Source organism: Papaver somniferum, chromosome 2 (assembly GCF_003573695.1).
Source record: "Papaver somniferum cultivar HN1 chromosome 2, ASM357369v1, whole genome shotgun sequence".
Taxonomy (NCBI): domain Eukaryota; kingdom Viridiplantae; phylum Streptophyta; class Magnoliopsida; order Ranunculales; family Papaveraceae; genus Papaver; species Papaver somniferum.
This window is the reverse complement of record NC_039359.1, coordinates 36,216,547-36,232,478: the sequence shown is the minus strand read 5'-3', so window position 1 is coordinate 36,232,478 and position 15,932 is coordinate 36,216,547. Positions and strand designations below refer to the sequence as shown.

Below are 15,932 nucleotides of genomic sequence, written 5' to 3'. Positions count from 1 at the left end.
TAACATTTTGCTAAATCACGATTCTCGACCGACCTTGTTAGGAGCGGACCGTTATAGATGGACAATTTGGTCAACTTTTCCTCCACCACAGGATTTGATAAGCATGGGGTTTTTAGAATTTGAATGGGACCCTAAAACAGCATCCAATGGGTAGATTTTGATGGTGGGTGATAGTCGGTACACTAATTTTGGTCCACCCTTAGCTTTTTCGATTCTAAACCGGACCCAGCATGAACTGTTTCAGTGGGTGACAGCCTGACACCACCTTGTTATCTTCCAAATACTCGTAGGCATTTGCCTAAACAAAAACGACATTTTAGTCATTTTGAAGCAACAAGAAATGAACTAAAGCGGCAGAAAATAGTTAATTAGTTAGGTGAGTGGTTAAGCTGTATGAATCATAATGCTTCGTTGTCACCCGTCCTTAACTAGGGTTACAACTAACTACGGTTAAGATCCAAATCTTAATTCTTCTTTTCTCAAACACTATATAAATAAAAGGGAAACAAAGATTTCTCAGGAAACCCAAGGAAAAAAAAAGAAGAGCGTCTTAATAAACGCTCATCTTTCTTCTAGTTTTCTTCTTCGATCTTCTTCATTTTTGTTCAATTTTTGTTTGATAATCATCGAAAATGAGAGAGTGCATTTCAATTCACATTGGTCAAGCTGGTATTCAAGTTGGAAATGCGTGCTGGGAACTTTACTGCCTCGAGCATGGCATCCAGGTATGAATCTGGATCTGTATTACGATTTGTGTTTTTTGTTATCTCGATTCATTTGATTTTGATTAGATCTGTGGTTTGACTTGTGAAGATATAAGAGATTGATTGTTTCGTTGCGTTATTGAGATTTTCGTTGGATTAGTGATATCGGTTGTTAGATCCGTAAGAAAAATTATGTAGTTCGTCATATTTTTGTGTTGATTTGGTTTGTGTTAATGGGAATTGCGGTAATACAATTCACCTTTGTAGGTCCTGCTCTTTTTTGATATTCATATGATAGATCTATTGATACGAGATAGCCTAAACAATATGTTGTAGTTTAATTACTTGCATTGTTAGAATTCTTTTGAAATGAATTATTAGTTGCTGTTTTCTTAGATCCATGCGTTTATGATTTGAAAATTGAGAAGTTTCTTTCTTAATTTACCTGCTGTAGCTGAATTTTTATTGTTAATTGTTGGAATGCTTTCTCGTACAATCTCTATAATTTCGATAATTTGTTCCCTGTGATATGGATTGGAGGTTTGATCTGTTGAGATGGGAATTGCTTCACGGATCTGACTGGTTTTGGTTCACATGATTTTTTAGCATAATATTTTGTCACTTTTTTCTTGGAGACATCAACATTTTTTTCTTTCAAGTTGAAGATCATTTGTATGATAGACTTCCTTCTTTTTTCTTTTTTTTTTTTGAAACAAGACTATTTAGATCTACACATGTTAGGTTAATCTGGTTTGTCTGAATTTAGTTTTACGTTATCTCGTGCCTTAAGCAGTTAAGCTCATTACTGAATGAACTTTTGGTTTTCTTGTTGCAGCCTGATGGCCAAATGCCCAGTGACAAGACTGTTGGCGGAGGAGATGATGCATTCAACACCTTCTTCAGTGAAACTGGTGCTGGAAAGCATGTCCCTCGTGCAATTTTTGTAGATCTTGAACCCACTGTCATTGATGAAGTAAGAACTGGAACATACCGTCAACTCTTCCACCCTGAGCAACTCATCAGCGGCAAAGAAGATGCTGCCAACAACTTTGCCCGTGGACACTACACAAGTAATTGAAACCTCTTATTTGTATCTCTTAAGTATCCTATTATTTCTTATTGGTGTGGTATTAATAGCTTTTGGTTTTAATTTCAGTTGGCAAAGAGATTGTTGATCTCTGCTTGGATCGTATTCGTAAGCTTGCTGACAACTGTACCGGTCTGCAAGGTTTCCTAGTCTTTAATGCAGTTGGTGGAGGTACTGGTTCCGGATTGGGGTCACTTCTTTTGGAACGTCTTTCAGTTGATTATGGAAAGAAGTCAAAGCTTGGTTTCACTGTGTACCCATCACCCCAGGTCTCCACCTCTGTTGTTGAGCCTTACAACAGTGTCCTCTCAACCCACTCTCTCCTCGAGCACACTGATGTTGCTGTGCTCCTCGACAATGAGGCTATCTATGATATCTGCAGGCGCTCGCTTGACATTGAACGCCCTACCTACACCAACCTTAACCGTCTTGTATCTCAGGTATAAAACTTGACTGCATTTCAAATCATGGCTAATAGCGTGCAACACATTAGTCAGTTTTTGTTTTCCTTAAATTGTAACTGTAGTACCTTTTATCCTAGTCCTAATCATACTTTCACATTGTGTCATAGACATTCACCTACTGATGTTCCCAACCTGATGTCATAGACATTCACCTACTGATGTTCCCAACCTGACATCACTGCTAACACCATGCAACACATTAGTTAGTTTTTTTTTTTCTTGAATTGTAACTGTAGTACCTTTTCTCCTAGTCCTAATCATACTTCCACATTGTTTCATAGACATTCACCTACTGATGTTCCCAACCTGACATCAGTGCTAATGTTTTCAAAAATGAGTGAAGAATACAAGCACACTTATATTAAGTTGGTTGTAAATTTCTTAACATTGATATGGAGCTTATTCATCTGTTATTTACACTCCTTTTAAGATTGTGGATGCTTTTCAGTTATCGTGAAGATCTCCCTTGTGTATATGCTGCTAACACTTGAAAAATCATTTGCTGTGGATGTTCATTGTTTGGTGTTGAATAAAGAATTTAACATTGATACGGAGCTTATTCATCTGCCATTTACTCTCCTTTTGAGATTCTGAATGTTCTTCCTTATGTATATGCTGCCAATACTTGAAAAATCATTTGCTGTTGAGTTTGAAGTTCTGACATGTTCATTGTTTGGCGTTTCAGGTGATTTCATCCCTCACAGCCTCATTGAGGTTTGATGGTGCCTTGAATGTTGATGTGACCGAGTTCCAGACCAATTTGGTCCCATATCCTAGAATCCACTTCATGCTTTCATCCTATGCCCCAGTCATCTCAGCTGAGAAGGCCTACCATGAGCAGCTTTCGGTTGCTGAAATCACTAACAGTGCTTTTGAGCCTTCATCTATGATGGCCAAGTGTGATCCTCGCCATGGAAAATACATGGCTTGTTGTCTGATGTACCGTGGTGATGTTGTTCCCAAGGACGTTAATGCAGCTGTTGCCACCATCAAGACTAAGAGAACTATCCAGTTTGTTGATTGGTGCCCAACTGGTTTCAAGTGTGGTATCAACTACCAGCCACCTACTGTTGTTCCAGGTGGTGACCTTGCCAAGGTCCAGAGAGCTGTTTGCATGATCTCCAACTCCACCAGTGTTGCTGAGGTCTTCTCTCGCATTGACCACAAATTTGATCTTATGTATGCCAAACGTGCCTTTGTTCACTGGTATGTCGGTGAGGGTATGGAAGAAGGAGAATTCTCTGAAGCTCGTGAGGATCTTGCTGCTCTTGAGAAGGATTACGAGGAGGTTGGTGCCGAGTCTGCTGAGGGAGACGATGGTGATGAGGGAGATGAGTACTGAGCTTTAGAAGAAGTTATAATGATTTACAACAAGCCTGTACTAGTTCTTTGCTGTTTTCTGTTCCTGTTTGATGGTGATGAAAGACTTGTATGTTTCTTAAGTTTTCTTAATAATCATGGTTATGTGGTGTGAAATATTGGTATTTGGATGTAGTTAATAGGAAAGTTTCTGGAAATGATGAATGGCTTTTGGAAACTTGCATTCAGCATACTCTGAAAAACTAAATGCTCAGGCATTAGAATGTGAGATGTGTAGCGGCAACTTCTATAGGTGTTATTGTTTTGCTGTGGCAAGATTAGTTGTATCCGGTATACTAGACATAACAATTGTAGTGTTGTGGCAAGATTGGTTGTATTTGTATACTACTACTAACACAGCAACACAACCACGAAGGTAACAGGGAGTTGTTACCGCAGCCTCTTTACCAGATTATGCCTAGATAATATATCAAATGTGTCCTAGTTTGCGATTCACTTTTTTATTTCCCTTTGACACCGACAGTGTTTTTAGAAAAGAGGAAAAAAACGTATGCAAAAATACACCTAGGCTCGATCCCACATCAGTTGTACCCCAACACAAAAACTAATTGGAATGGTTGTACTGCTAATTGTATCGTATGTCATGTGAATTTGTATCACTTCTTCCTTTTGATAACTAGAACCGTCATGTGAATGTCTCGTATTACTACTTGTGTCAGATGTGAATTTGTTCGAGCACACTTTTTTGATCTCTAGAATTAAGATGTTAAGTGCTATTTTGAATTCCAGTTAATCTTCCTTTCCAAAAAAGAAAAAAGAAAACCTCCAGTTAATCTGAACAGCCATAGCCTTCACAGACTCTCTGTCTCTCTCCATCAATGTTGCGTAACTGTTGTTGCTGCTGCGGCACTGGTACACCAAGGTCTCGATCCCACTCCTTATTTGTGGAAGCACACCATCAGAACAACCCAGACAGCGGGAGCCATATTCCTTGAGTGTGTGAGATTAAGTTTAGATCATTTGCTTGACTGGCAGGTCTGTTACCTCTACTTACAAGAAATCTTAGGCTGACCAACTTCTCGATGTGGCATGTACGCTCTACCTCGATATCCGCCTTGCCTTTTTGCTACTCCAAAGTACCCCTTCTTCATTCTCGCTGATCAAGAGTCTATAGCATAATGACCAAGCCCTTGTCAAAACACTCAGTTGAACTCTCGCGCATCACAGCTTCTCCCCATGTTGCCTTGTACTACTCTGTCATTGTATACTTGTTCCTTGTATAAAGACGATTTTCTTCGTCTTGATACCTTCGCATGTGTTTGCTTAAGTACTGGAATTATAGAAATCTCTAATAGGTTGTATAGTCCCAGTGAAATGATTCTTTTTCTCAAATTTGCCTCACAGCCCCAATAATCATTATCTAGGATCAAACAATTGAAATTTCACTACATATATTATTTCATTTTCTCAAAGTTTCTGTGTTGTCATAGCTTGATCTTTGTGTACTAGCGTACGTTGTTACCAACTTTCGAAAACAAATACCAAACATCCCTTGCTTCATTTGTTTGTGTGAAGGATAATAGTCTCACCACTATCACATTGCCGCCATTCTCTTAACTAACACTAAAACATATAACATGGAACGACCTGACATTGATTTTGAGTTGGATGCTCAGACACTTCAACAGTTTGTTTAGCGTCCAAGTACCTTCACCGATCAGGTTGGCCGTGGCAAGAAAATATGTCCGGTATTGCATCAAAAGATGTCATATCTGTACATACTTACACACGGGACTCTCGTGCTACATATAGCCTTCCCGATTGCGATATGGAGAGGGGATTCATGTGAAGTAGAAAATTTACATTTGACCCATTAGAATAAACACTTTGTCTGTGAGTAATTGTTTGTACGTTGTACACTCCAGCAAGCATTGTCATCCCATGTTATTTAATCTTTCTATTCTAAACTTTACCAGACACTTACAGCTTTAAAGTAAAATGAGACAAGAAAATCCACCTTGTGTTCAGCAAAGAGATCAATCTTTAAATAACAAATAATCCCATTAAAACAACTATTATAGCCTAATGAGGTTAAATTTCAGAATCATCTTATACTTCATAATGTTTAGCAGTTTGTCGCTTAAGCATGACATCATTGACTAAAAGGTACTTCTCCATGTGATCATGAGGCAAGCAGGAGATGAAGTGGTTCTTTAACAGTTGATTGATGCTACAAAAAGCAGACCCCCTAGCTGGATATTCTATTCACTACACTAAGGCAAAGACTGATATTATAATCATTTGGCCGGTTTTTCTTTAAAGATGGAAGAAAAATCAAAAATACTGTTAGCAAGAATTGTGTCGATAACTTGTTTATTCATTTAATAATTCCTTCCTCCATTATTTAAAACAAGAAGATGATTTCAACAAATGCATTATGCAATTCAATGCGCTCCCACTAAAAACAGTTTAACATTCTCATCAGGAACTCAGTGGAGAACGTTTTTTGGTTAAAAAATTGTCATAAAATATAAAATAAATAAAAGTAAAGATATAATTTTGAAAAAATGATAAGTCCAACTCGAGCTTAGTGGAGGTGGTTGGTTCGGAGTGAAGGTTACGTTCATTTGATTGGTTAAATAGTAAGCAAAAGGTCTATTTTGAAGCTGCCCGAACAAAATCTTAATGGAAAGAAAGCTTAAGGTTGTTATGATGTCGGAGCTTTGGCAATAGCAACTATTGGAATAAGCCCAAGTTAATTAACACATTTTTCTTTTGATCTTTGTATTCGTTAGATATCAAATGGACAATCATAACTTAGTTTTCTTTTCTCTGGTCCTTTTCGAGTTCCATTATTGAGCCATCAGAAGACCGTGCGACTCTTCTCCTTTTCTTTGCCTGTCTACTCAAACTCTACGCACCCTAAAGGTGAAGAAATCATGCAAGTCTTATTCACACCACTATAGGGGAATCAAACACCTACCACAACTTTAAAAACCAATACACTTGCTAACACGAGTTGCTGTGGTTTTCTCAAGATAAGGTTCATTGCTTGTAGAAGTAAACTTGATATTCACTAGATCTTTGGCAATATGACTAAGACATGAATAGTGGAGTCATCTTTGTTTGCTTACACTTCTCAACAAATGACTGCTGTCTTTGCTCACAATTCTCTGCCGATTCTTATAGCGTATTTGGATACCAAAAGCAGAAGTAGAAGTCAGAAGCAAAAACATTTCGCTTCACAAATAATTGATTTTTCTGTTCTGAAATTTTATATCCAAATTGACTTCTTGCTTTTTAGAAGTCGAAAAGCTATTTCTGGATGTGTATCCAAACGCACTATTAGTCGTGTGTTGAATAGCCGTTAAATATATTTGATTAACGATTTTCTTTAGAAAGAAACCTCAAGTACCATTTGCTGAGCCATTTTGAGAAGTATGTTTGTAATTGGGTTAGCCATCATTCTCTACCAGCATACCTCGGCAAGAAATAGTTTAGCCATAGAAGACTGCTTAAGGATTTCATTAACGCGGCAAAAAGCTTACTTACATATGACATAAACTCAAACCTACTGGTGTAATTATATGATACAAAAAGGGACCATTTCAAGCAACATCCCCTCATCTTCTCAACCTATTTGGTTACAAACGAACGATCTTCTTTGATCGTCTAATACCCGACCCCGTTCCTCAAGAAGACAATGCTGTGAGCTTTTTATCTCCAAACTAAAATAAGTTATCTTTCTTGATTGAATCTTTTCTTGATAATGATTTCTTGATTGAATCGGTATCGACATCTTTGCCGATTTTGATACTCACCAATCTGCAAGGCGGTTCGACGTCCTCAAGCATTTGAACAACAGTCCTCATAGAAGGTCTCAATGAAGGAAGTCTAGCTGTACACAAAACAGCAATTCTCAAAACTTTCACTGCGTCTTCTCTGATAGGTTCGGGGAAACTTGAATCTATAACATCCATGACACTTTCTTTACTAGTCATTTTATTCGATATCCAGTAAACGATATCTTTGTTATCTCCGTATTCCGGTTCGATAGGTCGTTTTCCGGTTACGAGTTCCATTAATACAACTCCAAAGCTGTACACATCACTCTTCTCGTTCACTTTGTACGTGTATGCATATTCTGCGCACATTTACACATATAAAGTCAATACTGAATGAAGTCGTCCCCAAAATAACGAAAAACTACTGGGACCATGGAAAATGAAATATTGCGTCAAATCACGCCAGATTTGTAAGCTTGCCGAAAAAGTTGACATGTTTTAGCAAGTACTGGATTTATTGCGTTAGGGAGAAAATTGATAGGCCAGACAAATAATAATTGTGCATACGGGAAGACAAAAAATGAAATGCTATGAGTTGTTGTTTTCTGAATGCTATCTTGTTTGGAAACCAAGATTCTAAAAGATTGTCATTTTTTTTTTGTTTTTGGTGCAAAAATATGTTAAGTTACGAGTTATTGCAGTGAAACTAAAAGAAGTTACCTGGAGCAATATATCCATGGGTTCCGGCAATGACATGAGTAGAATCCTTGGGAGCATTAGCCTGAACAATTTTCGCCAACCCGAAATCAGCAATTCGAGGCTTGAAAAACTCGTCCAAGAGGATATTACTTGACTTAACATCTCGATGTATAACAGGTCTATCACAACCGTGATGCAGGTATTCTAAGCCTTTGGCAGCACCAATTGCGATATCATATCTTGTTTCCCAGTCAAGCTCCATCTTTCGGCAAGTATGTAACCGGTCCCATAAACTTCCATTAGGTAGATATTCGTACACTAAAAGACTTGAATCCTCACTGGTAATACTGCAATACAATTTCACCACATTTATGTGTCGTATCGAACTCAAGGTTGCTACTTCTGCGTCGAACTCTGGCATGTTTCCTGAACGCTTCATTAACATTGAAGTACTGCTTCTTCGACCACCGATGGAATCTGCTTTCCAAATATGTTTCACAGCCAGCTCGATGTTTCCGTTATCCAGGGAGACTTTGTAAACGTTCCCAGAGCCACCCGTCCCGATCACATTCTCTTGTTTAATGCAGTTCAAGACTTCTTGCTCCGTGAACGTCAACACATGGAACGATTTTAAGTCCCAAGAATCTGATTTTAGCGAACGATCGTCATCTTTACTCGACCTCCTTTTAACGAAGATGAAGCAAGCCAGGGAGACAAGTAGCACCGTAATCCCAGCAAGGAAACAAGATATAATTGTTCGGGTTTGAGCCGAAGTGCCAGAACCTGAAGAACATGGCCTTAAGAAATCAGGATCTGAACTGCATAGATTCGGGTTACCGGAATAACTTCCTCTGAATGCTTCAATGGAGAGACCCTTGGGTATTAAACCAGATAATAAATTATTCGATACGTCAAAAAGACTGAATTTCAATGATGATAAACTAGACGGAATATCTCCTGAAAGTTTGTTACTTGAAAGATTCAAGGAATTCAATGAAGGTAATGAACCCAAACTCGACGGAATTTTACCAGAAAGAGAATTTCCCGCCATATCAATATTGTTTAGTGATACACAAGCACCCATCGAACTTGGAATTTCACCGGAAATCATGTTTTCTTGTAAAACCAAATTAGCAAGTTCCTTCAGCTCTCCGATACTCGACGGTATTTCACCTTCGAATTGATTGAAGCTCAAATCCAGTACTCCTAAGTTTAAAACTCTGGTGATTTCTGAAGGTAATTCTCCGGAAAATCTATTGTTGTTGAGAATCAACTGAGTGAGTAACTTGGCGTTACCGATATCACGTGTAACCGGACCTTGGAACTGATTCATAGCAAGATCAAGGAAATCCAAATTTGGTAATCCCCAAAACCCAGCTGGAACTACACCGGTAAGTGAATTATTACTTACACGAAATCGATTCATTGAAGTACAAGAAGCATAGGTATCCGGAATTCCACCAGTGAAATTATTTTCGAGTAGAAGTAATGCTGTCATTTTACCATTCTTGCACATATTTGGTGGGATTGGACCACTTAATGAATTTGTAGATGCATCAATGAAATCAAAATCAGACCAAGAACCAAGACTTTGCGGTAAAGTACCCGTAAATTTATTCATATAAAGAGATAGATTTACCAAATACCTGAAATCACCAAATTCTTCCGGAATTTCACCTGAAAAATTGTTCTCGAACAGTTGTAAAGTAACTAGTTTATCCAGGAACTTCAATTCCGAAATATCACCTTCCAGTTCATTCGTGGACGCGTCGAAGTTCTTGAGATTAGTCAGATTTCTGAAACCGAACGGTAAACTTCCGTTGAGATGATTACCAAAGAGTTCAAGTTGCCATAAGTTCTTCAGATTCACTATCTCAGCTGGAATTTCTCCGTATAAATTATTGGATGAAAGTTCCAAGTTCTTCAACTCCACAAGATTTCCAATTTCAGCCGGGATTCGTCCTTCGATACTAGTATTTGTTAAATATAACCAGTAAAGTTTCTTGAGATTCACTACTCCCACAGGGAACGGAGCTCCGTCGAAAGGATTATCACCGACGCTTAAGAACTCGAGGTTAGTCAAGTTGTTTAGAGATGACCATGGAAATGAACCAGAGAACCCACTCATATTCAAATTCAACAAAGTTAGTTCTGTAAGAGCTGAGAATTCTGGAAATGAACCAGTAAATGAATTACCAGAAAGATCTAAGTGAGTCAACTTACTACAACTCTGCAAATCTTCAGTAACAGAACCAGATAATGAGTTTTTACCAAAATCGAGTTTCTCGAGGAACTGAAGCTGACAGATGGAATTGAGTGGGAGAGAACCGACAAGCTCGTTATTGGAGAGTGAAATTTCTTTGACATTTTGGTTGGAGTTGCAATGAATTCCAGTGAAATTACACGGAGGAGATGAAGAATCAGAAACCCATGTATCAAAAACATTTGATTTTTCAAAAGATGATTTTAGTTTGAGTAAGATTTGAAGCTCGTCTGATTTTGTTGCAGAGAAATGTGATGAGAAACAGAGGAAAAACAGAGGAAGCAAGATATGAAGGAACTTAAGACTATTAGTCATAATTCCTGGGTTGAGTTGAAAGTGGGAAGAAACAATTCCTGAAAGAAGAAGCTCTTACTCCTGGACTACTTTAGTTGATTAGTGTGAAAAGGCACCCATTTTTGGGAATCTCTGAAAAGAGAAGAAGAAGATGAAGTGTAGAAGAGGAAGACTTCTGTTTTGAGCTGTTTATTTGTTGAGTCTTAGCTTAAAAGTGGAAGAGGGGAAGGAAGGATGTATATGATGAGCAAGAAGGGGAGAAAGTTCTTTGAGAGATGTAATGGAATGACAAGTTTATGTGGGACCTGGATTTGGTTTAAGCACACGTGAGCTAAAAGGATGGATGCTTTTGTAGAGTTGAGGTCCTATATATTTAGGTATAGAATTTGAGTTAGGCCTTCATTCTTTGTAATATTTGGAAGCTTTGCTCCGCAATGGAGACAGACACTAGATTTTATTGTGCAGTGTGGCTGCTCTGGTGAGCCTCTCGCGATTTCCAACACTATACTCCATTAACTGTTGAGACAAATGCCTTAAGGGGTGGCTTAGGCTAGGCAACCAAGTAACAGAAAACATCGAATCAATTTATAGCTGTGTTGGATACAATTCTATTTTCGATTTTTGTTTTTTTTAAAATCGAAGTCAGAAATAGAAATCAAAATCAAAACTATTTTGTTTCACCAAAAGTTAATTTTTCGACCTTTAGAAATCGTTTTGAGATCGGACCGACAAATTAACTCCTGGCTTTTCGATTTCCAGAAATCGAAAAGCTAATTTTGATGTGCTATCCAAACAACCTATTAATTCAATACCTTACATGACTACTACAATAATTTAACGCTAGAAGAAAACTAATCTGATTTGACTGAAATTTATATGTGACCTTTTGAGTAGATTCTTTTTTTACATAAGGATAAAAATGAAAGTATAGAGTTAAAAAACATTAATGCTCTTTTTTAAAATCGCTAAGCTATATAAACTAGATTTTGAGGGGTTAAACTCATTAAAGGGACGAGAGACCGAACTCATACTCACTTAATTTCATCTGAACACGTGTCTTTAATCTAGGAAGACCCTTTGTTGTGTAATGTGGATAGTGCAATGAAGGTTCTTCCCGCCATATTTGACTAATGGACGGTGCGTCACACCTCTGGTTGTAGCAATGTTACGACGCTTCCTAGACGGCATAGCGCCTACTCCCTCACTATGATATATATAGACGGACGGACCAATTCTTTTAGATTAAGAAATTTTTATTGGTTTTATATATTTATATGTTTTTTCCTGTTTTATCATTAATTATATTCCCAGTACTCAATTGTGATGATTTCCAAGCAAATAAATAAGGGTAATATAAGTAAAAAATCGTTTTGAAATTTGGATTCCGCTTACATAGTGGTACAAGGAAAAAATGGAAATTCCGCCTATATAATAGGTACGGAGGGAATATATTCTCCAACGCCAAGTGTCATACACGATCTGCATTGCGTTTATTCTTCTCATTTCAACAAGGAAACGTTCATTATGTTTAGGCCTGCACAGAACCGAACTGTAACCGCACAAACCCAACCGTAACCATACCGAACCGATAATCAACGGTCGGTCACAGTTTTAATTTTGATAACCGATAGATCTTCGGTTCGGCTAACGGTTCCACCAATAACTGCACCCTAACCGGACCGATTATTATAAGCCGTTGATTTACTATCCTGATTAATCCTAGCCGTCTAAAATCGAGTAACCCTAAAGTATATATATTAGAAACCCTAAACTATCAAGCAGCTTCTTCATTTCTTCTTCACTTCCTCTCCGATTCCGAGACTTGGTCTCTCTCCAGTCGTCTCCATCACCAGATTCACCGCCAGTAGCATATAGTCGCCTCCTCCACCTCCATCAAGATTCAAGACTCAAGAGCACCACCACCTCTATGATCTAGTTAGTGTTTTCTCCTTGATTGATTTTTTTTAATCAATTTCTAGGATTTTTTTATTTATAGAGTTTCTTTTGATTCACTACTTCGAGTCTCGAGATGGTTTGATTCCTGTTTATCAATCAAATTTCTGTTGTCAATCGATTACGGTTTATCAATCGATTTAGGGTTATAATTAATTTTTTTTTTGTTTTTTTATGTTCTCAAACCTTGAAGAGCAAGAGCCAGGAGCAGCAGCTGGAGTTCTTCATTAAAATATAGGGAGTTCTTCTAGAGAGTATTGTCAGCTCAAACAGGTAACTAGTGCTTTGTTTTTTTTTGAGATCAATCTTCAGTTTGACTTATTCTGTTTGATTTGAGTTCAATCTTCAGTGTTTATGAGGTTTTGTTGATTATGAAATTGAGTAAAAGGGTTTGTTGATGTAAAATGTCTTGAAAAAGGTTTGTTGATTAATGAAGTGATTTATGATCTGTGACTGTAAGCAAAAGGGTTTTAAACTTTTAATGGGTGTTGATTGATATGAGGTATGATTGTTGTTACATGAATTACTCTTTGAGAATTTATTTACTCTTTTCAATCTCTGTTAAATGCTTCATATCACATATAAAAGTTGGAACTGTCTGTGTAATACTTATGCTGTGAAGTGAGATTTTGGTAACTAAGTTGCTAAAGTTACAAATTATACCTGACCAATTAGTACAGTGGATAGGGTTTGATGATGAAATCCATGATTGTAATGCTGATTGGTTCCCAAATTGTTGCTCGAGCTTAAGTAGAATCCTTTGTTATTTACAAATTACAATGCAATTCGGTTTGTGTAATGGGTTTCATATTATTGAATTGAATTGAATGCTTTGGAATGGTTGAGCACTCTGAATGTTAGGCATTTGAATTTAGTCATGTTTAGACATTATGAATGGTATGAGCTTGAAATTCAGTTTGTTGTAACTAGGTTTCTTCCATTTGTTATTTATAGCTTATCTCTGTAGCATCTCAGTGGTAGTGGGTCCTGGAGTTTGTCTGTTAGGTATCTATTGTTTTCATTCTTCTTAGTTTAAAAGCGGGGTACGATCCATACTTATTGAGCTTTCTTATCATCCTTATTAGCATTCATCCCTTGTGTATCTTTACTGATTCTTTCATGCTTTGTCATTCTTTTATCAGGTAAGGTGTGTTGCGCATGTTCTTGCGCTTGTTGTTAAAGATGCGGTGTTGTTGTATCACAAGTCAATTAGCAGGATCAGATCAGTTATCAAATATGTTACATGTTCTCCCTCTAGGTTAGCCAAATTCAAAGAATGTGCTGCTCTTGAGAAGATTGATTGTAAGAAGATGGTTTTCTTGGATGTGAAGACCAGATGGAATGCTACATATCTGATGCTTGAAGCTGCCATTCCATATGAAAAGGTCTTTAAGAGGTTAGAAAGAGAAGATAAGAGCTTTCGAGATAAGTATATTTTCAAAGAATATGAATGTGAAGCTTTACCTAATACTGATGATGACACTGTTGTAATTGATAGTGAAGATTATTTTCTTAGTTCATCTAGTGAGTCTGAATGTAAAGGAGATGTAACTAAAACGAAGAATAGGAAGAAAAAGAACAAGCCCCGTCATCATGCTCCATATGCTGCAGACTGGTCATATGCTAGGAGTCTTGTGAAATGTTTAAAGATCTTCTTTGATGCTACTGTTAAGTTCTTTGCTTCAATACAGGTTACTACACATGAATTTTTATGGCAGTTGGCTTTGATTCATGAACAGTTGTTTCGTCTTAGAGTTATAGGAAACCGAGATTATCATATTTCTAGGATGGCAGAAGTAATGTTTCGAAAGTACAACACATATTGGGGGGATTATGAAGATATGAACTATGTTCTGTTTTTTTCTAAGTTGCTTGATCCTCGAGAGAAAGAGTCTGGTTTGAAGTTTGATCTTGAATGTTTGTATGAGCAAGATGATTTCAGGGTTGGAACTGTTTTAAAAACTGTGAAACAAGATATGGGAAAACTTTATGAAGAGTACAACACCATGTATTCAAATGCCAATGTAGAGGAAGGTGACATTTTTTGAATTTTGGTTATCTACTTGCTAATTGTATCATAAATATTGTTATCATCATCACTTAGTAATATTGATTGTGCTAATGTCTTAGGTACTGGGTCAACAACTGTTGCAGGTGTAGATGACATGGTAGTTTGTGTGCAAGAAGAGAACATTGAGGATATGCTTGAGTCGAGGAAGAAAAGGCGAAGAATGAATGTTCACTCTAATCATCCAAAGTCAGAACTTGAAAGTTATTTGCTTGATGACTGTGAAACATCTACCGGGGACTTTGATATTCTGGCTTGGTGGCAGGATAATAGTACCAAGTATAAGGTACTATCACTCACGGTGAAGGATATTTTGGAAATACCAGTGTCCTCAGTTGCTTCTGAATCTGCATTCAGTACCGGAAAGCGCATTCTTACTCCATGGATAAGCTCGCTATCTGGAAGGACAGTTGAAACACTTCTCTGTATGCAAAGTTGGTTGCAGAAACCCATTTGTCTTGATTTCATATGTGACTATGTACCATACGACAATGCCAACATTGAAGAAGGTAATGGAATCTCTTCTCTTCTTTTTTGACTTAAAATTTGTATTTCTTTTCAACATTTCATCTTATTTGTATTGCTTGTTTTTTGTCAACTTAATTTAATTTTAGTACTCTCAAGTGATATATATTTTGTTTGATTTGCATTCTCTTTGCAGACATTTTGGGAAAGGATGAGGATTGAGGGGATGATTGGCTTGAGAATTGGATGGACTGCAGTCTTTTACTTGTCTTCAACTCTTCGTGCTACTTTCTTTTCTTATGTTAAACGTTAAGACTATTGTGTGTGTTTGATCTTTCGACTCCTTGCTTTTGAACTTCAAGTCTGTTTGATCTTTAGACTCTTGTATGGTTAAGAATCTACTTGTTAGTTGTTATTTGTTAAGTATGGAATGGATGTACAGGTGCAGGTACAAAATCTGTCAGAATTTTTTGATATTTTATTTATGGATAAAACCGAACCGAACCGCAAAATAACCGAATAGTGTTGGTGCGGTTAAAAACCGAAACGAATACTAAATAGTTCGGCTACGATTTTAAATGTGATAATCGCACTATACACGGTTAGGTCAACGGTTTTACCAATAACCGCACCGAACCAAACCGTGTGCGGGCCTAAGTACGTTATAACTTTTTTTTTTAGGGAAGATCTGTGGACACTCTTAGATGGACACTATCATATATGATTTGCGTATTTTCCATGCAAAAACCAAAGAATTTGAATCTAATATTTGAATGATATGTTTCTCTTATAAAACTCTACATTCCTACAAAAAATGAACACAATTCGAT

The 15,932-nt window shown here is 37.3% G+C and overlaps 3 protein-coding genes across 3 annotated transcripts; 2 read left to right on the top strand and 1 right to left on the bottom strand.

Moving 5' to 3' along the window:
* The first annotated feature begins 319 nt into the window (after nucleotides 1-319).
* On the top strand, nucleotides 320-3,802 carry LOC113347371 (tubulin alpha chain-like). The gene is made up of 4 exons (XM_026591017.1): nucleotides 320-725; nucleotides 1,540-1,774; nucleotides 1,861-2,231; nucleotides 2,941-3,802. The coding sequence occupies exons 1-4, from the start codon at nucleotides 633-635 to the stop codon at nucleotides 3,595-3,597; spliced, it is 1,356 nt and encodes a 451-aa protein (XP_026446802.1). The 5' UTR covers nucleotides 320-632; the 3' UTR covers nucleotides 3,598-3,802.
* Nucleotides 3,803-7,068: 3,266 nt separating this feature from the next.
* On the bottom strand, nucleotides 7,069-10,863 carry LOC113347370 (receptor-like protein kinase 7). The gene is made up of 2 exons (XM_026591016.1): nucleotides 8,081-10,863; nucleotides 7,069-7,719 (listed from the first exon to the last, which is right to left on the bottom strand). The coding sequence occupies exons 1-2, from the start codon at nucleotides 10,635-10,637 to the stop codon at nucleotides 7,304-7,306; spliced, it is 2,973 nt and encodes a 990-aa protein (XP_026446801.1). The 5' UTR covers nucleotides 10,638-10,863; the 3' UTR covers nucleotides 7,069-7,303.
* A 2,583-nt stretch (nucleotides 10,864-13,446) lies between these two features.
* Nucleotides 13,447-15,557, top strand: LOC113350845 (zinc finger BED domain-containing protein RICESLEEPER 2-like). The gene is made up of 4 exons (XM_026594954.1): nucleotides 13,447-13,491; nucleotides 13,712-14,603; nucleotides 14,700-15,146; nucleotides 15,299-15,557. The coding sequence occupies exons 1-4, from the start codon at nucleotides 13,447-13,449 to the stop codon at nucleotides 15,322-15,324; spliced, it is 1,410 nt and encodes a 469-aa protein (XP_026450739.1). The 3' UTR covers nucleotides 15,325-15,557.
* Nucleotides 15,558-15,932: the final 375 nt, after the last annotated feature.